At 56.5% G+C, this 26,118-nt stretch overlaps 2 protein-coding genes across 2 annotated transcripts; both read left to right on the plus strand.

Annotated features, from left to right (window-relative positions):
• Window positions 1–3,734: 3,734 nt before the first annotated feature.
• On the plus strand, window positions 3,735–6,541 carry LOC138065689 (folate receptor gamma-like; the record flags this gene model as incomplete). The annotated part of the gene is made up of 4 exons (XM_068930954.1): window positions 3,735–3,908; window positions 4,654–4,842; window positions 5,244–5,379; window positions 5,672–6,541. Coding segments are annotated over 4 exons (822 nt in total), but the record flags the coding sequence as incomplete, so codon positions are not given.
• A 6,633-nt stretch (window positions 6,542–13,174) lies between these two features.
• Window positions 13,175–17,736, plus strand: LOC138065690 (folate receptor gamma-like). Its single transcript, XM_068930955.1, has 5 exons — window positions 13,175–13,488; window positions 14,933–15,097; window positions 15,842–16,030; window positions 16,408–16,543; window positions 16,848–17,736. The coding sequence occupies exons 2-5, from the start codon at window positions 14,960–14,962 to the stop codon at window positions 17,168–17,170; spliced, it is 786 nt and encodes a 261-aa protein (XP_068787056.1). The 5' UTR covers window positions 13,175–13,488; window positions 14,933–14,959; the 3' UTR covers window positions 17,171–17,736.
• Window positions 17,737–26,118: the final 8,382 nt, after the last annotated feature.

Genomic DNA, 26,118 nt, shown 5'->3' on the forward strand with positions numbered 1-26,118 from the left:
TAGGGCTCTAGAAGGAAGAGGGGTCCAGGAGAGCTGGTCAGTATTCAAGCATCACTTCCTCCAGGCTCAAGAACGGGGCATCCCTCCGAGCAAGAAGTCGAGCAAAAGGGGCAGGAGACCTGCACGGACGGACAAGGACGTCCTGACAAAACTCCACGGTAAGCAGGGGGTGTACAGGAGGTGGAAGCAGGGGCAGGCCACTTGGGAGGAATACAGGGACGTTGCCAGAGTGTGCAGGGCTGCGACGGGGAAGGCCAAGGCCCGTGTGGGATTAAAGCTGGCTAGGGATGTCAAGCACAACAAGAAGGGCTTCTTCTAAGACATCATTAACAAAAGGAAGACTAGGGGAAAAGTGGGCCTGCTCCTGACTGGGGCAGGGAGCCTGCCTGGCGACAGAGGGCCCAGCGAAGGCGGAGATACTGCATGCCTTCTGTGCTTCAGTCTTCAGTGCTAAGGGCAGCCCAAGGCAATGCCGGACCCAGGAGCCCAGGGAGAAAGGGTGGACAAAGGAAGACTTTCCCTTGGTGGAGGAGGATCGGGTTAGAGATGACTTAGGCAAACTTGACACCCACAAAACCATGGGCCCTGCTGAGATGCACCCACGAGTGCTGAGGGAGCTGGCGGACGTCATTGCTGGGCCACTCTCCATCGTCTTTGGAAGGTCATGGCAATCAGGAGAGGTGCCGGAGGCCGGGGAGAAAGCAAACGTCAGCCCAGTCCTCAGAAAGGGCAAGGAGGAGGAGCCAGTCAGCCTCACCTCCATCCCGGGAAAGCTGATGGAACAGCTCGTCCTGGAGGCCATCTCTAAGCATGTGGAGGACAAGACGGTGATCGGGAGCAGCCAGCATGGATTCCCCACGGGGAAAACTATGCTTGACCAACCTGATAGCCTTCCCTGATGGGACAAGTGGCCAGCAGCGGCTGTTGTCTCCCTCGACTTCGGCAAGGCTTTTCACACTGTCTCCCATCCCATCCTCATAGGCAAGCTCAGGAAGTGCGGGCTGGCGGAGTGGGCGGTGAGGTGGACTGAGAACTGGCTGGATGGCCGAGCTCAGAGGGTTGTCATCAGTGGCACAGGGTCTAGTTGGAGGCTGTAGCTAGCGGTGTCCGCCAGGGTCAGTACTGGGTCCAGGATTATTTAACTTCTTCATCAGTGACTTGGATGAAGAGACAGAAGGCCTCCTCAGCAAGTTTGCTGTAACATCCCACCCCCCACCACACTGAATTTCAGCCCCAACAGGAGGACCCAGAGCAGCAGTGAAGGCATGCGTAAAACCCCAGCAGAAGGGGAAGAAACGAGGAAGTGTACGCATAACAATTTTAACTGCATTATTATTGTTGTTGTTGTTGTTGTTATGATTGAGACCTTTTTTTGCTGTGGAGAACTATTTGTTCGTTTCTTTCTGTTTTCTTTCTTTTTGCAGTAATAATTAGATCTGGACTACTCGGGATTGCTTTGTTGGACTGTTAAGATCTCAGTTGCACTGACAATAACTTCTTGGCTTTCTATATGAGGTGTGTCCTTTCTGCCCGCAAGCAAGACTTTGAGTGTCATGATGCTCACAGCGTTTTGAAGCCGGGTGGGACATCATCGGGCAGGGGGGTTCGGCACACCCCAAAGTCACTGCCCCACAGTCGCTGGGTTGAGTCTTCCCCCCGGGAAGGAGCACCCGGAGCACGAGGTTAGGTGTCCCTGACGGGATGTGCCGGGACAGCGAGAAACGTCCCTGTCGTCCGCCCCAGGGCAGCCGGCTCACCACAGCTCACCTGGGGGTGGGAGGTCCCCAGGACACGCTCAATCCCAAACCCCACAGACAACTTGCATGAAGTGATGCAGTGGAGGAGGGGAAAAAAAAGAACGGAACACTTTCGATAGGAAATGCTGGGCTTGTGGCTAACAATTATCTCCCAGGAACAAGCCTCCCGAGTTCCGGCAGTTTCATGACAGCATCGTTGCAGTGACCAGCAGTGTCCACACACAAGCCAGATATTAGAAATTCCTTGGAAAGGAGTAGACAACAGGGCAAGAAGGGCGTCATGGGTCTGGGATACTGCTGCAGTTGAGTCTCCTTCGCGGAAGGCAAACAACGTGCCACAAGACACGAGCAGACCGAGACTCTCCAGCATGGGAAAGAGGCAGCTGAGGGGAGATGCGATAGGGGTGACAAAGGCCCAGAGAAGATGAGTGGGGAATAATTGCTCACTGTTGCTTCCAACGCGAGAGCGAGAAGCATGAGAAACGGAAACAGCTCCCGGCTGCTTCAGAGCGACCATCTCGAGGCCGATCTTCACGCACCAGGTAGTTAGACGGTGGAAATCACGAAGACAGGGTCTTGTGGAGCTGAAAGCGTTCATGAGTGCCACCTAGAAAGATGAGCTCCTCAGGCAAGTGGGTTCATCACCAAAAACCAGGGCTGGGATTGCAGAACCTGTGTGGTTTCAGAGGGAAGGTTCTGCCTGTCAGCTGCAATGGGCTAGGGGCTCCCCACACGGCTCTTGTGATCAGACGTCGCTTTCAGGTGGAGAGTGGAGGAAAGAGGGCTTGCTACGAATGGCCAAGGCTGATCAGGGCCGTGTCTTTCCAAAGAAACTACTAGATTGTCTCCCCAGGCCAGAGGGGGTGGCTTGCCAGAGGAGCTGGGCGGGCACAGCTGCTTGTCGCTAAACCACTGCTCCTCAGCTGAGGAGCAGTGCTGCCAGGAGGTAAACCTCGTTAAGCATCTCACCCAAGGACTTCCAAGTGCCAGCACCTGCATGGGAAGGCTCTCCTATTAAACTGACCCCAGGAAGCTCCTCTCCTGAGTGCTTCTAAGGTCTCTCAGAGCTCTTGGGGGCTCTTGGTAAGTTGCTTGCTTCTGTCTGTCTAGTTATGAGGGGGATTAGTAAGCTTCCTTGCCCTGGGGGGTTTCTGCGCATGTTTCTTCAGTTTAATGCTTGCTCTTTTGTCCTCTGTGCCTTCCCACTGCTTTTAATGCTGCAGGCAGTTTGTCTGCTTCCTGTGCTTCCCAAAACATGTCTTACAAGTGGTGGTTCTGGAGCCTTACCCTGCCTCGCCAAGGACAGGGAGGGAGTAGCCTCCTCTTCCTGGAGGAGCATGAAAGACCTATGGGCCTCTGGGTAGGAAGGAGAGGCCGAGACACTTGAACGTGAAGTGGTCTCTTGTTGCTCTAGTCCCTCCTCCTTGGAAGGCTGTAGTTCTGGCCCTGCAATGGCTCTGAGATGCTGAGGCAGTGGAGCAAAGGCCTCTTTCTTTTGAGCCCTCACTGAAAACAAGGTGGGCCTCTTGCAGCTGGTGGTGCAGGCAAGGGCTCAGTGTGCTAGTGCTTCTCAGGGCCTCTTCTGAACCCCCAGCTAAAGACCCTCCCCAGGGAGTGATGCCCAGCTTGCATGGAGCTGGGGATCTGAGAACTCTGCCCGTAAGCAGTGGGGTGGCTTAATGCCGGCAGGAGTGCAACTTGGATGGCTCTAACGCAGCCCAGTCTCGCTGATCACGGGGCCTTGTGGGATCTCGGAGGCTGACTAGCAAGCAGCCCCAGCAGTGACTGAGGAGATGGTGCCAGGTTGTCCAGGGGTAACACCTGGCTGGCCTGGCAGCCTTTCCCTGGAGCAGTGCTCTGTGTGTCCTGGGGGCTGTGAGGCACTAGCAACCTGCTGGTATGCTGCTGGCTGCCTTGCCTGCTCAGCCCCTCTGCTCCTGCTGCTCTTGCTGAAGCCTGTCCTCGGCTGTGGCCTTGCCTGTGCAGCTTTGCTCTTCTCCTGGCCCTGTGGAGATGGCAGCGGGGCAGGTGCTGCTGGTGCTGCTGGCCGCCTCTGTAGCGACTGCCACCAAGGACCCGCTGCTGAATAGCTGCATGGATGCCAAACACCACAAAACCAAGCCTGGCCCAGAGGGGCTGCTGCATGGCCAGGTAGGGTGCTGCTGTGCTCGTGATTGTTCCTGCCCAGCCATCACCCCTGCACTCTAGGAGATGCCAGGTGGCATTGTCTAGGTCCCCTCTGCCCACCTTCCCGCACCAGAGAGGCTGGTGTGGAGCTCTGGGCTTAGCCACCTCTTGCCTGGGGAAGGTGGCCTGTGCTGTGTAGGAGGCTGCCCGATTTGCCCCTTTCTTCCAGCAAAAGGCTACTGCAGATGGGCTGTGGGTCACTCCTGCCCCGGGTGGGGTGGGGGCGGTGGTGGTGGGGGGAGGATTTCCGGTGCTAGCTCAATTTCCACCCTGCACCCCTGCAGCAAGGAAGCCCCCTTTGCCCAAAGCTGGGCTACCTGAGATCCCAGTGAGAGAAATGGGGGCAAGACAAGGCTGTCTCTTCTGCTCCCTCTCTGTGTTAGAGCTCCCTCTTGCTCCTTGAGAGCTCTCTTCCCCTGGCCTGGGTGGGGACAGGGCTAACAGCAAGCCAGGGCCCAGCAGGAGGGAGCTCTTGTTGCAGCTCCCTGGTACTGACTGGGGGTGTGTGATGCAGGCTAGCATCTGGCCTTCCTGGTGCCCCTCCTGCTCTCCCTCAAACTCCGCCTTGCTGCAGCCCTAAACCCCGCAGTCTGAAGGGCCCATGCTGTGGCTGCTCACGGGCTCTTGCTGGAGGCAGTGGAGGGAGCCTGTGACTGTCTGGAGCTGCTGCCTGGCCTTCCTGATGGGCCTGTCTCCTGCTCCGTTGCAGTGTTCCCCCTGGAAGGACAATGCCTGCTGCACAGCCAACACCAGCTCGGAAGCGCACAAGGACCAGTCCTACCTCTACAACTTCAACTGGAACCATTGTGGGGTGATGCCACCCAAGTGCAAGCGCCACTTCATCCAGGACACGTGCTTGTATGAGTGCTCACCCAACCTGGGGCCCTGGATTGACAAGGTAGGGCTCTGCCCTGGCCCGGAGGAAGGCAAGGGGCCCTGTGCTGCTGCCATGCTGTGTTCTCAGCTGGTGCCCTGGCTGCTATGCTGTGGCCCACCTGGCTGTGGGCTGGCATGGGTGCTCTCCAGGCATGCTGAGCCTTTCCACCTGGAAGGTAGACTTCCACAGGCTTTTGCTAGCCTCTGCTTAGGCACACAGGTGGCTCTTGTTGCAGGTATGTCTGCTGGGACTGGAACTCCTTGGGGGTGGGGGTGGAGGAGGAGGAGGAGGAGGAGGAGGGGGGTCAGCCCTGGAGGCCAGGGGAAAGGGCTGGAAGGGGATTGAGATGGACCTCTGGGGTGTGGCAGGTGGCTTAGGTGTGGAGGGCCACCACCAACGGGTGTGGTTGTCTCCTCTGGGAGGCTGACAGCAGCTGGCGTCGGGAGAGGATTCTGCACGTGCCGCTCTGCAGAGAGGACTGTGAGGAGTGGTGGGAGGACTGCAAAGACTATGTCACCTGCAAAGAGAACTGGCACAAGGGCTGGAACTGGGCCACAGGTTAGTGGGCTCCATGGAGCAAGCCTTGCCTCATGCTGGCCAACAAAATGGCCCTGGAGGGGTGAGTGCTGCCTGCCCAGTGGCCCAAGCCAAGACGCTGGGTTGCTCGCAGCTGGCTTGGGGGCTGCAGGCTAGGTGGTGGCCCAGCCACCCTCCACCAGCTGGAATGCCGCAGTGGGCTGTGGGTGGGCTGTCCCCTGGTGGCCCGCTCCTCTGGGTGGAAGGGAAGAAGGAAGGAAGGAACTGCAGTGTGCTCCCTCAGGAGGGTCTCTCTGGGGCTGTCTGTCTGCAGGAACAAACCGCTGTCCTTGGGGCTCCGTGTGCAGGCCCTTCTCCCGAGTCTTCCCCCGCCCAGCAGACCTGTGTGAGAAGATCTGGTCCAACTCCTACAAATACACCACCGAGCGCCGGGGCAGTGGGCGCTGCATCCAGATGTGGTTTGACCCTGCCCAGGGAAACCCCAACGTGCTTGTGGCAAAATACTATGCCTGGAAGAGGAGAGCGTCTCCTGCTTGGAGGACGAACGCGACTCCCGCCGAGCCTGGCAAAGCGGCACGGGCTCTGCCGTGGCCTGCCCTGCTCCTGCTGCCTCTTGCCCTCGTGATGCTCCCCTAGGCACCGGGGAGCTCTTGGTGCTGTGCATGGTGGGCGATCCCTCTGACAGCTCTCCCAAGGGCCTTCACTGTGGCCATGCTGAAGGAAGGGGCTGCGCAAGCTGCCCTCCAGAGGAGCTGGCATGGCTAACACTTGGGTCTGTCTGAACTGCTCGTGCATGCCAGTAACTGCTTGACATGCATGTTGTTGGACCTTGGTCCCTGCCTCTGCTCAGAGTTACTGGTGGAGGCCCCTGTGTCCCTGCCCTCCTCAGGTAGCACTTCCCTCCCTCCTCCCTGCTGTAGGCTGTGTTGCTCCTTCAGCACAGCTCTTCCCACCCCAGCCTTGCCTTCTCCTCTCCCCTAGACAGGTTCTGACAGTTGTGCTCTGGCTTGGCAATGATTCTTCATGGCCCTCAGTTGAGCTCTGGGGCTGGGTTTCTCAGGCTCCTCTCCAGCTTCCCTGAAGGGGGGTGGTGGGGTGGGAGGGGAGGGGAGGGGAGAACAGAAGTCAGCCTTCTGAATCAGCCTTGCTTTCCTGGAGCTGAAATAAAACCATGACCCCTGTGAAGCACGTCTCCCAGGGGGAAACAAGCCTGCTGGTCTGGGTGGGACAGGGGCTTTGTGTAAATGGAGCAAGCAGTGTGTGGGTGGGAGAGGTGCAGCCTTCTCTCATGGACCCCAAGAGAAGGAAAACCCACCAACAAAACTGCTTTGTGAGACGCCTTCAGGTAGAGCCCTTTGCTCCCTGGACACGTCACTGGTTCTCGTGGGGCTATTGCCATGCCTGTCAGTGAGAGGAATGTTTTTGCCTGCTGCAAGCAACTGCAGAGCCCTGTAGGCTGCCAGGTGAGGTGTAAGCCTCCCCAAGCCTGTATGCCAATTCCTCCCCGTGCTGGTCAGGACTGATGTGAGGTTTGTCTCAGGCTGCAGAACTGACTGTGCTGAGCGTTTGGGGCTTTGATGCCAGAGAGGTTCGTCTTGATGCTCCGCCTGCTTTTTCTTGATCTGTAGCTTCTCATTCTTTCCCTGTGTCATTGTGTTAGGATTCCCGTGCATTGGGGATTTTTTGGGGGGTGGGGGAGGGGGTTTCTTCAGCTTTCACTTGTGATATCCCTTGGGCTATAGTGATGGGCAGTGCCTGCTGGCAGATGGAGAAGCTAGCCGTGTGAGCAGAGTGGGCAAGTCCGTGCTCGTGCTTGGGCAGGGATCGTGGCTTGCCTGCCCCAGACAACTTCTGCTTTAGTGAAGCTGTGCTGGAGATGAGACACCTCTCAGGAGAGGAGGCTGATCAGGTCAGTGGCCCATCAGTTCTCACGGGTGAAGTGCACCTGCTGCGCCCTGAACTGAGCCAAAGGGCCAACACTAGCCCTCCCAGGCACCCAGCCACGTTTCACGTTGGCTCGCTTGTTGTGTGAGTTTGCAAAGAGAAGTTATCCCTGGTGGACGCCTCTCCTGAACTTGTTCTCCCTTCCACCTTTGTGCCCAACGAGGGCCACAAATGGCAGACACCAGCCAGCCTGGCCAGGGCACAGCCAAGCTCCTTGGGAGACCGCGTGAAGTACTTGTGTTCCCTGTCTTGCAATACGTGGGTTGTATGTGTACAGTGTGCTGGGCAGGGCAAAGAAAAGTGCCCGGCAGGGCTGGGAGGTGCTCAATAAGGCCTTAGGCTGTGAAGGAATGAGATGAAAAGGAGCTGGGAGAGCCTCCTGGTGGAGGGGCCTGTAGTCATGGTGCAAGGCTGTAATTGGCCTGTGCAAACAGGGACCGGGCTCCAGCATATGCTGTGGACTCCAGAAGGTGTGAGTGACAGTAGCCTAGAAGAAACCTTCCTGGGTCTCCTGGGCACTGTCGCCTAGGCATGGGCCTAGGAGGTGGGGGTGAGGCCAAGCCCCAAGCACACAGCTCACAAGGTGGAGGGGGGCCTGGTAGGTGGGGTGGGGGAGGGAGGGAGGGAGGAGGACATGAGATGCCACCCTCACCCTGCCAAGAGTGGGAGCTAGTTCAGGTGCTGTGGCCACAGCCTCCCCCTTGGTTTCCTTTCTGTAGGCTCCAGGACCAGCCCTGAACTAGGGGAAGGTCAGGGTGCCGTTTCCTCTGCTGCCAAGCATGCCTGAGTTTGCATCGGTCCTGGCTCTGGTGGCTCTGTTGGAGTGACCCCTGCAAGCCCCTCTGCAAGCATGCTGGGCAACAGTGCACGGCGGGGCAGGGCAAGGGAAGGAAGGGTTCCGCTGTGGTGTGTGTCTCTAAGCCCACTGTGGGGACAACTGGGACTTGCATCTCTCTCCTGCTTCGTGGCCCTCCAGGGACTCCTTGGCAGACTTGTTAAATAGCTCCAGCTCTCTGTCTGCTCTTAGGCAGCTGATCCCTCCTGCCGTGGCTCCATAGCTACCTTTCCAGCACAGGACTGCTGTTCCTGGCAGGAGCAGGGCACAGGGGAGAGCTTGGGGGTCAGGCTGCCCCTCCCCACACACACACACGCTGTGTCTTTGGGGGTGGCTCGGGCTGTGCTATGGAGTTGGTTGGGGAAAGGAGCCCTGTTGTATTCTGCTCTTGCTGCTTTTCTTTGCCTCTCCTTGCAAGCAGAACGCAAACTCCTGTGAGCTTCACAGCTTGTTCATGATGCTGTCCGGGAAAGTGAAGTTATCCATCAAATAGAGGGACAAGGACAAGGCTGCTGCTCAGGGTGAGGGATGCAAACCTGTAGCCAATCTGCAGCCTTTCTTGAGAGTCTGGAATGCTTTTTCAGGAGCCAGGGCAAGAGGAGTGGTGCAGCTGCCCTGCCCTGGCAGAGCTCTGTGACCCACTGGGTGCAGTGGGAAGGCAAGGAAGGGTCCAAGCGTTGCAAGTCTGACTCCCAAATGCTCCCTGCGCTGGAGCTGTTCTCTCTATTCGTGGACGGCACGAGGATGCCAAGAGCCGGGAAACCATTGCTGGGCAACAGCTGCTGAGCCGAAGCCCCCATCTGAAACGGAAGTGGGAGAAGCGGGTAGGGCCACTGCACTCGAGATCCTGAATTCCTTCCCAAAGGCACGTTGTGCTGTCCCTAGAGGCAGCCTGGCACACGTGCCTTTCCCAGACCAGCTGCCGAGTTCTTCATTAGAAGAACCACCCCACCACCCCCCCGCCCGCCCCCTGACCTTCCCAAAATTCACCTCCCCAGCAATGCTTCTTGCCATTGCCACTATCCAGGGTGCACATGCTGGGCCTCCCTGCACACCCTGCAACGCTCTCGGAAGAGCACACGCTGCAATGAGTGCTGTTCTTCAAGGCCTTGGCTCCGTCCCTAACGTGGGGCACCTCCAGCCCTGAGCGGTGTTGAGCCTTCAGGCGTGCTGGGGTTGAGAGCAGAGCTTCCTCCCGAAGGGCAAGGAAAAGCCCTGAGCAGAGTGCTGTTGTAGTGCTGGCAGTCACACTCGCCTTGGGTCCCCTGCCCCATCCTCTGGCCCGCTGCTAGTCATGAGTACGTCTGAGGAGGGGGAGGGATCCAAATCCCGTTGCAGAAGGCGTCCCCTGGTTATGCCTGGGGCCCCGCTTCAGAGCGGGACGGTTGTACTTGCTCCCAGGTGCCCAAGTCCCAAGTGTGACTTCCCCCAAGTCCCAAGCTGCAGCATGAAAGCAAGCAAGCAACTGACTGAGCAGCGGTGAGGTTAGCTGTGATCCCACAGATCCTCTTGCACCCCCTCCTGAGAAACCGGCATGCTCCAGTACCTCTCTCAAGTGCCTGTACACCAGTGTACGCAGCCTGGGGAATAAAGAGGAAGAGTGAAAGACCTGTGTGCAGTTGCAGGGCTCTGATCTCATTGCAATTACAGAGACATGGTGGGATAGCGCGCGTGCCTGGAATGCTGTCATGGATGGCTCCAGGGAAGGACTGGTTGGAGAGGGGAAGCTTGGGGGCAGTCTTGCCTACAGTGACCACGAGATGGTGGAGTTGAGGATGCTGCGAGGAGGAAGCAGGGCAAGAAGCAGGACTGCAGTGCTGGGCTTCAGTGCGCTGGAATCACTTGGACCCTAGGTTTCCAAGGAGTTGTACTTCTTACAGTCTCATTTCCCCGCCTGCCAGTGAAAGTCTCTTCCAATCTTCTTTCCGGAGTCGGTGGACTCTTTCCCTCTGATTGGTTCATGGCTACGTGACCTAGTTCAAGTCACATCCCAGGATTTCAGTAAAGTTACAGAGACAAATATTCCAGTGATTACTTGCACTTGTATTAACATTACCTACAGATATAAAATCACAGCGGGTTCCCATGCAGACACATCCTTGTTGTGTGAGATACACACGGGCAGTTTCAGGAGTTTCATCAGGATGTATTTCAAAATGACAGACATTTTGTTCAGCATCAAGACAACTGTCCTGGGCCTTGATAGTATTACTCTCACAGATAAATCCCCGTTGCTCTCGCACGACACACGCGCTAACATCGGCCGCTTGCCATTTGTCTCCATTGTTTAGGGCCCGCGCTCCATGTTCTGTTGGGTCCAGCATAGTTCCATTGTGATTCCATCCCAGCGCAAGGATAGGGTATATAATAAATACGGAAGCATTGCATGTCGTTAGGACAAAAGCCGTGGCTTTATTACTGCGAGGGTCATAAGTAAAAATGTGTGGATTCTCTGTAATGGGTTGAGGCAAAAAACATCATGAGCACGTAAGCAGTAGGCCCAGCCATCCCATGCGATGGCTTACTTCTCTGGTGGATGGTTGCTCACAACCCGCTTGACGTGCCAATGGTGTATCCTGTTTTCTTCTCTGAAACCTTAACAGCAAAGAACAAACATCTTGAAGCAGTGTATGGTCCCTCCTGCTTTGGTTCTAATTCAGACTTTTGTGAAAACACTCTAATCAAAACCTCCTCTCCAGGCAATATATCATGCCCCCATAGTGTTGGTGGAGTGGGTTGGTACCATCAGGCTTGTTTGCTAAAGGTTTCAAATCTTTCTTGCACAGCTAGTACATACTGAGCCAACCGCTCCCCTCCATCCAATAGGCTGGTCTTGGTGGGCATACAGGTTCCCAGTGCAGTTAGAGGTCTCCCAGCAAGAATGTCTGCCCCTGTTAAGCCTATGGGCTCTTTTGGAATACTCCAAATATCCCATGGAGGTAAGTTTCGGGCTTCTGGCCCTTTTAGCCCTCTGGGTACACAGATTTCTGCTAATTTCTCTTCCAAGGGCCTGTTCTTCCTTTCTTCCTGTCCCAAGGCCTGGGGACGATAGCGGGTGTGTAATTTCCTTCCTATCCACAAAGACTTCTAGAGGACAGACTTGCCTCAAAGAGAGGCAACGTTGGCCTCTTCAGGGACCTTCCTGGAAGCATGCCATGGGTTAGGGCTCTAGAAGGAAGAGGGGTCCAGGAGAGCTGGTCAGTATTCAAGCATCACTTCCTCCAGGCTCAAGAACGGGGCATCCCTCTGAGCAAGAAGTCGAGCAAAAGGGGCAGGAGACCTGCACGGACGGACAAGGACGTCCTGACAAAACTCCACCGTAAGCAGGGGGTGTACAGGAGGTGGAAGCAGGTGGAAGGGCTTCTTCTAAGACATCATTAACAAAAGGAAGACTAGGGGAAAAGTGGGCCTGCTCCTGACTGGGGCAGGGAGCCTGCCTGGCGACAGAGGGCCCAGCGAAGGCGGAGATACTGCATGCCTTCTGTGCTTCAGTCTTCAGTGCTAAGGGCAGCCCAAGGCAATGCCGGACCCAGGAGCCCAGGGAGAAAGGGTGGACAAAGGAAGACTTTCCCTTGGTGGAGGAGGATCGGGTTAGAGATGACTTAGGCAAACTTGACACCCACAAAACCATGGGCCCTGCTGAGATGCACCCACGAGTGCTGAGGGAGCTGGCGGACGTCATTGCTGGGCCACTCTCCATCGTCTTTGGAAGGTCATGGCAATCAGGAGAGGTGCCGGAGGCCGGGGAGAAAGCAAACGTCAGCCCAGTCCTCAGAAAGGGCAAGAAGGAGGAGCCAGTCAGCCTCACCTCCATCCCGGGAAAGCTGATGGAACAGCTCGTCCTGGAGGCCATCTCTAAGCATGTGGAGGACAAGACGGTGATCGGGAGCAGCCAGCATGGATTCCCCACGGGGAAAACTATGCTTGACCAACCTGATAGCCTTCCCTGATGGGACAAGTGGCCAGCAGCGGCTGTTGTCTCCCTCGACTTCAGCAAGGCTTTTCACACTGTCTCCCATCCCATCCTCATAGGCAAGCTCAGGAAGTGCGGGCTGGCGGAGTGGGCGGTGAGGTGGACTGAGAACTGGCTGGATGGCCGAGCTCAGCGGGTTGTCATCAGTGGCACAGGGTCTAGTTGGAGGCTGTAGCTAGCGGTGTCCGCCAGGGGTCAGTACTGGGTCCAGGATTATTTAACTTCTTCATCAGTGACTTGGATGAAGAGACAGAAGGCCTCCTCAGCAAGTTTGCTGTAACATCCCACCCCCCACCACACTGAATTTCAGCCCCAACAGGAGGACCCAGAGCAGCAGTGAAGGCATGCGTAAAACCCCAGCAGAAGGGGAAGAAACGAGGAAGTGTACGCATAACAATTTTAACTGCATTATTATTGTTGTTGTTGTTGTTGTTATGATTGAGACCTTTTTTTGCTGTGGAGAACTATTTGTTCGTTTCTTTCTGTTTTCTTTCTTTTTGCAGTAATAATTAGATCTGGACTACTCGGGATTGCTTTGTTGGACTGTTAAGATCTCAGTTGCACTGACAATAACTTCTTGGCTTTCTATATGAGGTGTGTCCTTTCTGCCCGCAAGCAAGACTTTGAGTGTCATGATGCTCACAGCGTTTTGAAGCCGGGTGGGACATCATCGGGCAGGGGGGTTCGGCACACCCCAAAGTCACTGCCCCACAGTCGCTGGGCTGAGTCTTCCCCCCGGGAAGGAGCACCCGGAGCACGAGGTTAGGTGTCCCTGACGGGATGTGCCGGGACAGCGAGAAACGTCCCTGTCGTCCGCCCCAGGGCAGCCGGCTCACCACAGCTCACCTGGGGGTGGGAGGTCCCCAGGACACTCTCAATCCCAAACCCCACAGACAACTTGCATGAAGTGATGCAGTGGAGGAGGGGAAAAAAAAGAACGGAACACTTTCGATAGGAAATGCTGGGCTTGTGGCTAACAATTATCTCCCAGGAACAAGCCTCCCGAGTTCCGGCAGTTTCATGACAGCATCGTTGCAGTGACCAGCAGTGTCCACACACAAGCCAGATATTAGAAATTCCTTGGAAAGGAGTAGACAACAGGGCAAGAAGGGCGTCATGGGTCTGGGATACTGCTGCAGTTGAGTCTCCTTCGCGGAAGGCAAACAACGTGCCACAAGACACGAGCAGACCGAGACTCTCCAGCATGGGAAAGAGGCAGCTGAGGGGAGATGCGATAGGGGTGACAAAGGCCCAGAGAAGATGAGTGGGGAATAATTGCTCACTGTTGCTTCCAACGCGAGAGCGAGAAGCATGAGAAACGGAAACAGCTCCCGGCTGCTTCAGAGCGACCATCTCGAGGCCGATCTTCACGCACCAGGTAATGAGACGGTGGAAATCACGAAGACAGGGTCTTGTGGAGCTGAAAGCGTTCATGAGTGCCACCTAGAAAGATGAGCTCCTCAGGCAAGTGGGTTCATCACCAAAAACCAGGGCTGGGATTGCAGAACCTGTGTGGTTTCAGAGGGAAGGTTCTGCCTGTCAGCTGCAATGGGCTAGGGGCTCCCCACACGGCTCTTGTGATCAGACGTCGCTTTCAGGTGGAGAGTGGAGGAAAGAGGGCTTGCTACGAATGGCCAAGGCTGATCAGGGCCGTGTCTTTCCAAAGAAACTACTAGATTGTCTCCCCAGGCCAGAGCGGGTGGCTTGCCAGAGGAGCTGGGCGGGCACAGCTGCTTGTCGCTAAACCACTGCTCCTCAGCTGAGGAGCAGTGCTGCCAGGAGGTAAACCTCGTTAAGCATCTCACCCAAGGACTTCCAAGTGCCAGCACCTGCATGGGAAGGCTCTCCTATTAAACTGACCCCAGGAAGCTCCTCTCCTGAGTGCTTCTAAGGTCTCTCAGAGCTCTTGGGGGCTCTTGGTAAGTTGCTTGCTTCTGTCTGTCTAGTTATGAGGGGGATTAGTAAGCTTCCTTGCCCTGGGGGGTTTCTGCGCATGTTTCTTCAGTTTAATGCTTGCTCTTTTGTCCTCTGTGCCTTCCCACTGCTTTTAATGCTGCAGGCAGTTTGTCTGCTTCCTGTGCTTCCCAAAACACGTCTTACAAGTGGTGGTTCTGGAGCCTTACCCTGCCTCGCCAAGGACAGGGAGGGAGTAGCCTCCTCTTCCTGGAGGAGCATGAAAGACCTATGGGCCTCTGGGTAGGAAGGAGAGGCCGAGACACTTGAACGTGAAGTGGTCTCTTGTTGCTCTAGTCCCTCCTCCTTGGAAGGCCGTAGTTCTGGCCCTGCAATGGCTCTGAGATGCTGAGGCAGTGGAGCAAAGGCCTCTTTCTTTTGAGCCCTCACTGAAAACAAGGTGGGCCTCTTGCAGCTGGTGGTGCAGGCAAGGGCTCAGTGTGCTAGTGCTTCTCAGGGCCTCTTCTGAACCGCCAGCTAAAGACCCTCCCCAGGGAGTGATGCCCAGCTTGCATGGAGCTGGGGATCTGAGAGCTCTGCCCGTAAGCAGTGGGGTGGCTTAATGCCGGCAGGAGTGCAACTTGGATGGCTCTAACGCAGCCCAGTCTCGCTGATCACGGGGCCTTGTGGGATCTCGGAGGCTGACTAGCAAGCAGCCCCAGCAGTGACTGAGGAGATGGTGCCAGGTTGTCCAGGGGTAACACCTGGCTGGCCTGGCAGCCTTTCCCTGGAGCAGTGCTCTGTGTGTCCTGGGGGCTGTGAGGCACTAGCAACCTGCTGGTATGCTGCTGGCTGCCTTGCCTGCTCAGCCCCTCTGCTCCTGCTGCTCTTGCTGAAGCCTGTCCTCGGCTGTGGCCTTGCCTGTGCAGCTTTGCTCTTCTCCTGGCCCTGTGGAGATGGCAGCGGGGCAGGTGCTGCTGGTGCTGCTGGCCGCCTCTGTAGCGACTGCCACCAAGGACCCGCTGCTGAATAGCTGCATGGATGCCAAACACCACAAAACCAAGCCTGGCCCAGAGGGGCTGCTGCATGGCCAGGTAGGGTGCTGCTTGCTCGTGATTGTTCCTGCCCAGCCATCACCCCTGCACTCTAGGAGATGCCAGGTGGCATTGTCTAGGTCCCCTCTGCCCACCTTCCCGCACCAGAGAGGCTGGTGTGGAGCTCTGGGCTTAGCCACCTCTTGCCTGGGGAAGGTGGCCTGTGCTGTGTAGGAGGCTGCCCGATTTGCCCCTTTCTTCCAGCAAAAGGCTACTGCAGATGGGCTGTGGGTCACTCCTGCCCCGGGTGGGGTGGGGGGGGTGGTGGTGGGGGGAGGATTTCCGGTGCTAGCTCAATTTCCACCCTGCACCCCTGCAGCAAGGAAGCCCCCTTTGCCCAAAGCTGGGCTACCTGAGATCCCAGTGAGAGAAATGGGGGCAAGACAAGGCTGTCTCTTCTGCTCCCTCTCTGTGTTAGAGCTCCCTCTTGCTCCTTGAGAGCTCTCTTCCCCTGGCCTGGGTGGGGACAGGGCTAACAGCAAGCCAGGGCCCAGCAGGAGGGAGCTCTTGTTGCAGCTCCCTGGTACTGACTGGGGGTGTGTGATGCAGGCTAGCATCTGGCCTTCCTGGTGCCCCTCCTGCTCTCCCTCAAACTCCGCCTTGCTGCAGCCCTAAACCCCGCAGTCTGAAGGGCCCATGCTGTGGCTGCTCACGGGCTCTTGCTGGAGGCAGTGGAGGGAGCCTGTGACTGTCTGGAGCTGCTGCCTGGCCTTCCTGATGGGCCTGTCTCCTGCTCCGTTGCAGTGTTCCCCCTGGAAGGACAATGCCTGCTGCACAGCCAACACCAGCTCGGAAGCGCACAAGGACCAGTCCTACCTCTACAACTTCAACTGGAACCATTGTGGGGTGATGCCACCCAAGTGCAAGCGCCACTTCATCCAGGACACGTGCTTGTATGAGTGCTCACCCAACCTGGGGCCCTGGATTGACAAGGTAGGGCTCTGCCCTGGCCCGGAGGAAGGCAAGGGGCCCTGTGCTGCTGCCATGCTGTGTTCTCAGCTGGTGCCCTGGCTGCTATGCTGTGGCCCACCTGGCTGTGGGCTGGCATGGGTGCTCTCCAGGCATGCTGAGCCTTTCCACCTGGAAGGTAGACTTCCACAGGCTTTTGCTAGCCTCTGCTTAGGCACACAGGTGGCTCTTGTTGCAGGTATGTCTGCTGGGACTGGAACTCCTTGGGGGAGGAGGAGGGGGGTCAGCCCTGGAGGCCAGGGGAAAGGGCTGGAAGGGGATTGAGATGGACCTCTGGGGTGTGGCAGGTGGCTTAGGTGTGGAGGGCCACCACCAATGGGTGTGGTTGTCTCCTCTGGGAGGCTGACAGCAGCTGGCGTCGGGAGAGGATTCTGCACGTGCCGCTCTGCAGAGAGGACTGTGAGGAGTGGTGGGAGGACTGCAAAGACTATGTCACCTGCAAAGAGAACTGGCACAAGGGCTGGAACTGGGCCACAGGTTAGTGGGCTCCATGGAGCAAGCCTTGCCTCATGCTGGCCAACAAAATGGCCCTGGAGGGGTGAGTGCTGCCTGCCCAGTGGCCCAAGCCAAGACGCTGGGTTGCTCGCAGCTGGCTTGGGGGCTGCAGGCTAGGTGGTGGCCCAGCCACCCTCCACCAGCTGGAATGCCGCAGTGGGCTGTGGGTGGGCTGTCCCCTGGTGGCCCGCTCCTCTGGGTGGAAGGGAAGAAGGAAGGAAGGAAGGAAGGAAGGAACTGCAGCGTGCTCCCTCAGGAGGGTCTCTCTGGGGCTGTCTGTCTGCAGGAACAAACCGCTGTCCTTGGGGCTCCGTGTGCAGGCCCTTCTCCCGAGTCTTCCCCCGCCCAGCAGACCTGTGTGAGAAGATCTGGTCCAACTCCTACAAATACACCACCGAGCGCCGGGGCAGTGGGCGCTGCATCCAGATGTGGTTTGACCCTGCCCAGGGAAACCCCAACGTGCTTGTGGCAAAATACTATGCCTGGAAGAGGAGAGCGTCTCCTGCTTGGAGGACGAACGCGACTCCCGCCGAGCCTGGCAAAGCGGCACGGGCTCTGCCGTGGCCTGCCCTGCTCCTGCTGCCTCTTGCCCTCGTGATGCTCCCCTAGGCACCTGGGAGCTCTTGGTGCTGTGCATGGTGGGCGATCCCTCTGACAGCTCTCCCAAGGGCCTTCACTGTGGCCATGCTGAAGGAAGGGGCTGCGCAAGCTGCCCTCCAGAGGAGCTGGCATGGCTAACGCTTGGGTCTGTCTGAACTGCTCGTGCATGCCAGTAACTGCTTGACATGCATGTTGTTGGACCTTGGTCCCTGCCTCTGCTCAGAGTTACTGGTGGAGGCCCCTGTGTCCCTGCCCTCCTCAGGTAGCACTTCCCTCCCTCCTCCCTGCTGTAGGCTGTGTTGCTCCTTCAGCACAGCTCTTCCCACCCCAGCCTTGCCTTCTCCTCTCCCCTAGACAGGTTCTGACAGTTGTGCTCTGGCTTGGCAATGATTCTTCATGGCCCTCAGTTGAGCTCTGGGGCTGGGTTTCTCAGGCTCCTCTCCAGCTTCCCTGAAGGGGGGTGGTGGGGTGGGGTGGGTGGGGAGGGGAGAACAGAAGTCAGCCTTCTGAATCAGCCTTGCTTTCCTGGAGCTGAAATAAAACCATGACCCCTGTGAAGCACGTCTCCCAGGGGGAAACAAGCCTGCTGGTCTGGGTGGGACAGGGGCTTTGTGTAAATGGAGCAAGCAGTGTGTGGGTGGGAGAGGTGCAGCCTTCTCTCATGGACCCCAAGAGAAGGAAAACCCACCAACAAAACTGCTTTGTGAGACGCCTTCAGGTAGAGCCCTTTGCTCCCTGGACACGTCACTGGTTCTCGTGGGGCTATTGCCATGCCTGTCAGTGAGAGGAATGTTTTTGCCTGCTGCAAGCAACTGCAGAGCCCTGTAGGCTTCCAGGTGAGGTGTAAGCCTCCCCAAGCCTGTATGCCAATTCCTCCCCGTGCTGGTCAGGACTGATGTGAGGTTTGTCTCAGGCTGCAGAACTGACTGTGCTGAGCGTTTGGGGCTTTGATGCCAGAGAGGTTCGTCTTGATGCTCCGCCTGCTTTTTCTTGATCTGTAGCTTCTCATTCTTTCCCTGTGTCATTGCATTAGGATTCCCGTGCATTGGGGATTTTTTGGGGGGTGGGGGAGGGGGTTTCTTCAGCTTTCACTTGTGATATCCCTTGGGCTATGGTGATGGGCAGTGCCTGCTGACAGATGGAGAAGCTAGCCGTGTGAGCAGAGTGGGCAAGTCCGTGCTCGTGCTTGGGCAGGGATCGTGGCTTGCCTGCCCCAGACAACTTCTGCTTTAGTGAAGCTGTGCTGGAGATGAGACACCTCTCAGGAGAGGAGGCTGATCAGGTCAGTGGCCCATCAGTTCTCACGGGTGAAGTGCACCTGCTGCGCCCTGAACTGAGCCAAAGGGCCAACACTAGCCCTCCCAGGCACCCAGCCACGTTTCACGTTGGCTCGCTTGTTGTGTGAGTTTGCAAAGAGAAGTTATCCCTGGTGGACGCCTCTCCTGAACTTGTTCTCCCTTCCACCTTTGTGCCCAACGAGGGCCACAAATGGCAGACACCAGCCAGCCTGGCCAGGGCACAGCCAAGCTCCTTGGGAGACCGCGTGAAGTACTTGTGTTCCCTGTCTTGCAATACGTGGGTTGTATGTGTACAGTGTGCTGGGCAGGGCAAAGAAAAGTGCCCGGCAGGGCTGGGAGGTGCTCAATAAGGCCTTAGGCTGTGAAGGAATGAGATGAAAAGGACCTGGGAGAGCCTCCTGGTGAAGGGGCCTGTAGTCATGGTGCAAGGCTGTAATTGGCCTGTGCAAACAGGGACCGGGCTCCAGCATATGCTGTGGACTCCAGAAGGTGTGAGTGACAGTAGCCTAGAAGAAACCTTCCTGGGTCTCCTGGGCACTGTCGCCTAGGCATGGGCCTAGGAGGTGGGGGTGAGGCCAAGCCCCAAGCACACAGCTCACAAGGTGGAGGGGGGCCTGGTAGGTGGGGTGGGGGAGGGAGGGAGGGAGGAGGACATGAGATGCCACCCTCACCCTGCCAAGAGTGGGAGCTAGTTCAGGTGCTGTGGCCACAGCCTCCCCCTTGGTTTCCTTTCTGTAGGCTCCAGGACCAGCCCTGAACTAGGGGAAGGTCAGGGTGCCGTTTCCTCTGCTACCAAGCATGCCTGAGTTTGCATCGGTCCTGGCTCTGGTGGCTCTGTTGGAGTGACCCCTGCAAGCCCCTCTGCAAGCATGCTGGGCAACAGTGCACGGTGGGGCAGGGCAAGGGAAGGAAGGGTTCCGCTGTGGTGTGTGTCTCTAAGCCCACTGTGGGGACAACTGGGACTTGCATCTCTCTCCTGCTTCGTGGCCCTCCAGGGACTCCTTGGCAGACTTGTTAAATAGCTCCAGCTCTCTGTCTGCTCTTAGGCAGCTGATCCCTCCTGCTGTGGCTCCATAGCTACCTTTCCAGCACAGGACTGCTGTTCCTGGCAGGAGCAGGGCACAGGGGAGAGCTTGGGGGTCAGGCTGCCCCTCCCCACACTCACACTCACACACACACACTGTGTCTTTGGGGGTGGCTCGGGCTGTGCTATGGAGTTGGTTGGGGAAAGGAGCCCTGTTGTATTCTGCTCTTGCTGCTTTTCTTTGCCTCTCCTTGCAAGCAGAACGCAAACTCCTGTGAGCTTCACAGCTTGTTCATGATGCTGTCCGGGAAAGTGAAGTTATCCATCAAATAGAGGGACAAGGACAAGGCTGCTGCTCAGGGCGAGGGATGCAAACCTGTAGCCAATCTGCAGCCTTTCTTGAGAGTCTGGAATGCTTTTTCAGGAGCCAGGGCAAGAGGAGTGGTGCAGCTGCCCTGCCCTGGCAGAGCTCTGTGACCCACTGGGTGCAGTGGGAAGGCAAGGAAGGGTCCAAGCGTTGCAAGTCTGACTCCCAAATGCTCCCTGCGCTGGAGCTGTTCTCTCTATTCGTGGACGGCACGAGGATGCCAAGAGCCGGGAAACCATTGCTGGGCAACAGCTGCTGAGCCGAAGCCCCCATCTGAAACGGAAGTGGGAGAAGCGGGTAGGGCCACTGCACTCGAGATCCTGAATTCCTTCCCAAAGGCACGTTGTGCTGTCCCTAGAGGCAGCCTGGCACACGTGCCTTTCCCAGACCAGCTGCCGAGTTCTTCATTAGAAGAACCACCCCACCACCCCCCCGCCCGCCCCCTGACCTTCCCAAAATTCACCTCCCCAGCAATGCTTCTTGCCATTGCCACTATCCAGGGTGCACATGCTGGGCCTCCCTGCACACCCTGCAACGCTCTCGGAAGAGCACACGCTGCAATGAGTGCTGTTCTTCAAGGCCTTGGCTCCGTCCCTAACGTGGGGCACCTCCAGCCCTGAGCGGTGTTGAGCCTTCAGGCGTGCTGGGGTTGAGAGCAGAGCTTCCTCCCGAAGGGCAAGGAAAAGCCCTGAGCAGAGTGCTGTTGTAGTGCTGGCAGTCACACTCGCCTTGGGTCCCCTGCCCCATCCTCTGGCCCGCTGCTAGTCATGAGTACGTCTGAGGAGGGGGAGGGATCCAAATCCCGTTGCAGAAGGCGTCCCCTGGTTATGCCTGGGGCCCCGCTTCAGAGCGGGACGGTTGTACTTGCTCCCAGGTGCCCAAGTCCCAAGTGTGACTTCCCCCAAGTCCCAAGCTGCAGCATGAAAGCAAGCAAGCAACTGACTGAGCAGCGGTGAGGTTAGCTGTGATCCCACAGATCCTCTTGCACCCCCTCCTGAGAAACCGGCGTGCTCCAATACCTCTCTCAAGTGCCTGTACACCAGTGTACGCAGCCTGGGGAATAAAGAGGAAGAGTGAAAGACCTGTGTGCAGTTGCAGGGCTCTGATCTCATTGCAATTACAGAGACATGGTGGGATAGCGCGCGTGCCTGGAATGCTGTCATGGATGGCTCCAGGGAAGGACTGGTTGGAGAGGGGAAGCTTGGGGGCAGTCTTGCCTACAGTGACCACGAGATGGTGGAGTTGAGGATGCTGCGAGGAGGAAGCAGGGCAAGAAGCAGGACTGCAGTGCTGGGCTTCAGTGCGCTGGAATCACTTGGACCCTAGGTTTCCAAGGAGTTGTACTTCTTACAGTCTCATTTCCCCGCCTGCCAGTGAAAGTCTCTTCCAATCTTCTTTCCGGAGTCGGTGGACTCTTTCCCTCTGATTGGTTCATGGCTACGTGACCTAGTTCAAGTCACATCCCAGGATTTCAGTAAAGTTACAGAGACAAATATTCCAGTGATTACTTGCACTTATATTAACATTACCTACAGATATAAAATCACAGCGGGTTCCCATGCAGACACATCCTTGTTGTGTGAGATACACACGGGCAGTTTCAGGAGTTTCATCAGGATGTATTTCAAAATGACAGACATTTTGTTCAGCATCAAGACAACTGTCCTGGGCCTTGATAGTATTACTCTCACAGATAAATCCCCGTTGCTCTCGCACGACACACGCGCTAACATCGGCCGCTTGCCATTTGTCTCCATTGTTTAGGGCCCGCGCTCCGTGTTCTGTTGGGTCCAGCATAGTTCCATTGTGATTCCATCCCAGCGCAAGGATAGGGTATATAATAAATACGGAAGCATTGCATGTCGTTAGGACAAAAGCCGTGGCTTTATTACTGCGAGGGTCATAAGTAAAAATGTGTGGATTCTCTGTAATGGGTTGAGGCAAAAAACATCATGAGCACGTAAGCAGTAGGCCCAGCCATCCCATGCGATGGCTTACTTCTCTGGTGGATGGTTGCTCACAACCCGCTTGACGTGCCAATGGTGTATCCTGTTTTCTTCCCTGAAACCTTAACAGCAAAGAACAAACATCTTGAAGCAGTGTATGGTCCCTCCTGCTTTGGTTCTAATTCAGACTTTTGTGAAAACACTCTAATCAAAACCTCCTCTCCAGGCAATATATCATGCCCCCATAGTGTTGGTGGAGTGGGTTGGTACCATCAGGCTTGTTTGCTAAAGGTTTCAAATCTTTCTTGCACAGCTAGTACATACTGAGCCAACCGCTCCCCTCCGTCCAATAGGCTGGTCTTGGTGGGCATACAGGTTCCCAGTGCAGTTAGAGGTCTCCCAGCAAGAATGTCTGCCCCTGTTAAGCCTATGGGCTCTTTTGGAATACTCCAAATATCCCATGGAGGTAAGTTTCGGGCTTCTGGCCCTTTTAGCCCTCTGGGTACACAGATTTCTGCTAATTTCTCTTCCAAGGGCCTGTTCTTCCTTTCTTCCTGTCCCAAGGCCTGGGGACGATAGCGGGTGTGTAATTTCCTTCCTATCCACAAAGACTTCTAGAGGACAGACTTGCCTCAAAGAGAGGCAACGTTGGCCTCTTCAGGGACCTTCCTGGAAGCATGCCATGGGTTAGGGCTCTAGAAGGAAGAGGGGTCCAGGAGAGCTGGTCAGTATTCAAGCATCACTTCCTCCAGGCTCAAGAACGGGGCATCCCTCCGAGCAAGAAGTCGAGCAAAAGGGGCAGGAGACCTGCACGGACGGACAAGGACGTCCTGACAAAACTCCACGGTAAGCAGGGGGTGTACAGGAGGTGGAAGCAGGGGCAGGCCACTTGGGAGGAATACAGGGACGTTGCCAGAGTGTGCAGGGCTGCGACGGGGAAGGCCAAGGCCCGTGTGGGATTAAAGCTGGCTAGGGATGTCAAGCACAACAAGAAGGGCTTCTTCTAAGACATCATTAACAAAAGGAAGACTAGGGGAAAAGTGGGCCTGCTCCTGACTGGGGCAGGGAGCCTGCCTGGCGACAGAGGGCCCAGCGAAGGCGGAGATACTGCATGCCTTCTGTGCTTCAGTCTTCAGTGCTAAGGGCAGCCCAAGGCAATGCCGGACCCAGGAGCCCAGGGAGAAAGGGTGGACAAAGGAAGACTTTCCCTTGGTGGAGGAGGATCGGGTTAGAGATGACTTAGGCAAACTTGACACCCACAAAACCATGGGCCCTGCTGAGATGCACCCACGAGTGCTGAGGGAGCTGGCGGACGTCATTGCTGGGCCACTCTCCATCGTCTTTGGAAGGTCATGGCAATCAGGAGAGGTGCCGGAGGCCGGGGAGAAAGCAAACGTCAGCCCAGTCCTCAGAAAGGGCAAGGAGGAGGAGCCAGTCAGCCTCACCTCCATCCCGGGAAAGCTGATGGAACAGCTCGTCCTGGAGGCCATCTCTAAGCATGTGGAGGACAAGACGGTGATCGGGAGCAGCCAGCATGGATTCCCCACGGGGAAAACTATGCTTGACCAACCTGATAGCCTTCCCTGATGGGACAAGTGGCCAGCAGCGGCTGTTGTCTCCCTCGACTTCAGCAAGGCTTTTCACACTGTCTCCCATCCCATCCTCATAGGCAAGCTCAGGAAGTGCGGGCTGGCGGAGTGGGCGGTGAGGTGGACTGAGAACTGGCTGGATGGCCGAGCGGGTTGTCATCAGTGGCACAGGGTCTCGTTGGAGGCTGTAGCTAGCGGTGTCCGCCAGGGGTCAGTACTGGGTCCAGGATTATTTAACTTCTTCATCAGTGACTTGGATGAAGAGACAGAAGGCCTCCTCAGCAAGTTTGCTGTAACATCCCACCCCCCACCACACTGAATTTCAGCCCCAACAGGAGGACCCAGAGCAGCAGTGAAGGCATGCGTAAAACCCCAGCAGAAGGGGAAGAAACGAGGAAGTGTACGCATAACAATTTTAACTGCATTATTATTGTTGTTGTTGTTGTTATTATGATTGAGACCTTTTTTTGCTGTGGAGAACTATTTGTTCGTTTCTTTCTGTTTTCTTTCTTTTTGCAGTAATAATTAGATCTGGACTACTCGGGATTGCTTTGTTGGACTGTTAAGATCTCAGTTGCACTGACAATAACTTCTTGGCTTTCTATATGAGGTGTGTCCTTTCTGCCCGCAAGCAAGACTTTGAGTGTCATGATGCTCACAGCGTTTTGAAGCCGGGTGGGACATCATCGGGCAGGGGGGTTCGGCACACCCCAAAGTCACTGCCCCACAGTCGCTGGGTTGAGTCTTCCCCCCGGGAAGGAGCACCCGGAGCACGAGGTTAGGTGTCCCTGACGGGATGTGCCGGGACAGCGAGAAACGTCCCTGTCGTCCGCCCCAGGGCAGCCGGCTCACCACAGCTCACCTGGGGGTGGGAGGTCCCCAGGACACTCTCAATCCCAAACCCCACAGACAACTTGCATGAAGTGATGCAGTGGAGGAGGGGAAAAAAAAGAACGGAACACTTTCGATAGGAAATGCTGGGCTTGTGGCTAACAATTATCTCCCAGGAACAAGCCTCCCGAGTTCCGGCAGTTTCATGACAGCATCGTTGCAGTGACCAGCAGTGTCCACACACAAGCCAGATATTAGAAATTCCTTGGAAAGGAGTAGACGACAGGGCAAGAAGGGCGTCATGGGTCTGGGATACTGCTGCAGTTGAGTCTCCTTCGCGGAAGGCAAACAACGTGCCACAAGACACGAGCAGACCGAGACTCTCCAGCATGGGAAAGAGGCAGCTGAGGGGAGATGCGATAGGGGTGACAAAGGCCCAGAGAAGATGAGTGGGGAATAATTGCTCACTGTTGCTTCCAACGCGAGAGCGAGAAGCATGAGAAACGGAAACAGCTCCCGGCTGCTTCAGAGCAACCATCTCGAGGCCGATCTTCACGCACCAGGTAATGAGACGGTGGAAATCACGAAGACAGGGTCTTGTGGAGCTGAAAGCGTTCATGAGTGCCACCTAGAAAGATGAGCTCCTCAGGCAAGTGGGTTCATCACCAAAAACCAGGGCTGGGATTGCAGAACCTGTGTGGTTTCAGAGGGAAGGTTCTGCCTGTCAGCTGCAATGGGCTAGGGGCTCCCCACACGGCTCTTGTGATCAGACGTCGCTTTCAGGTGGAGAGTGGAGGAAAGAGGGCTTGCTACGAATGGCCAAGGCTGATCAGGGCCGTGTCTTTCCAAAGAAACTACTAGATTGTCTCCCCAGGCCAGAGGGGGTGGCTTGCCAGAGGAGCTGGGCGGGCACAGCTGCTTGTCGCTAAACCACTGCTCCTCAGCTGAGGAGCAGTGCTGCCAGGAGGTAAACCTCGTTAAGCATCTCACCCAAGGACTTCCAAGTGCCAGCACCTGCATGGGAAGGCTCTCCTATTAAACTGACCCCAGGAAGCTCCTCTCCTGAGTGCTTCTAAGGTCTCTCAGAGCTCTTGGGGGCTCTTGGTAAGTTGCTTGCTTCTGTCTGTCTAGTTATGAGGGGGATTAGTAAGCTTCCTTGCCCTGGGGGGTTTCTGCGCATGTTTCTTCAGTTTAATGCTTGCTCTTTTGTCCTCTGTGCCTTCCCACTGCTTTTAATGCTGCAGGCAGTTTGTCTGCTTCCTGTGCTTCCCAAAACATGTCTTACAAGTGGTGGTTCTGGAGCCTTACCCTGCCTTGCCAAGGACAGGGAGGGAGTAGCCTCCTCTTCCTGGAGGAGCATGAAAGACCTATGGGCCTCTGGGTAGGAAGGAGAGGCCGAGACACTTGAACGTGAAGTGGTCTCTTGTTGCTCTAGTCCCTCCTCCTTGGAAGGCCGTAGTTCTGGCCCTGCAATGGCTCTGAGATGCTGAGGCAGTGGAGCAAAGGCCTCTTTCTTTTGAGCCCTCACTGAAAACAAGGTGGGCCTCTTGCAGCTGGTGGTGCAGGCAAGGGCTCAGTGTGCTAGTGCTTCTCAGGGCCTCTTCTGAACCGCCAGCTAAAGACCCTCCCCAGGGAGTGATGCCCAGCTTGCATGGAGCTGGGGATCTGAGAGCTCTGCCCGTAAGCAGTGGGGTGGCTTAATGCCGGCAGGAGTGCAACTTGGATGGCTCTAACGCAGCCCAGTCTCGCTGATCACGGGGCCTTGTGGGATCTCGGAGGCTGACTAGCAAGCAGCCCCAGCAGTGACTGAGGAGATGGTGCCAGGTTGTCCAGGGGTAACACCTGGCTGGCCTGGCAGCCTTTCCCTGGAGCAGTGCTCTGTGTGTCCTGGGGGCTGTGAGG

Source organism: Struthio camelus, chromosome 1 (genome assembly GCF_040807025.1).
Source record: "Struthio camelus isolate bStrCam1 chromosome 1, bStrCam1.hap1, whole genome shotgun sequence".
Classification (NCBI taxonomy): domain Eukaryota; kingdom Metazoa; phylum Chordata; class Aves; order Struthioniformes; family Struthionidae; genus Struthio; species Struthio camelus.

What these genes read in the sequence shown, in the direction of transcription:
- LOC138065690 (XM_068930955.1), top strand. Translation starts at nt 14,960, where the DNA reads ATGGCAGCGGGGCAGGTGCTGCTGGTGCTGCTGGCCGCCTCTGTAGCG. An exon ending in AGGGGCTGCTGCATGGCCAG is followed by an intron (nt 15,098 to 15,841) that starts GTAGGGTGCTGC and finishes GCTCCGTTGCAG; the next exon opens with TGTTCCCCCTGGAAGGACAA. An exon ending in GGGCTGGAACTGGGCCACAG is followed by an intron (nt 16,544 to 16,847) that starts GTTAGTGGGCTC and finishes GTCTGTCTGCAG; the next exon opens with GAACAAACCGCTGTCCTTGG.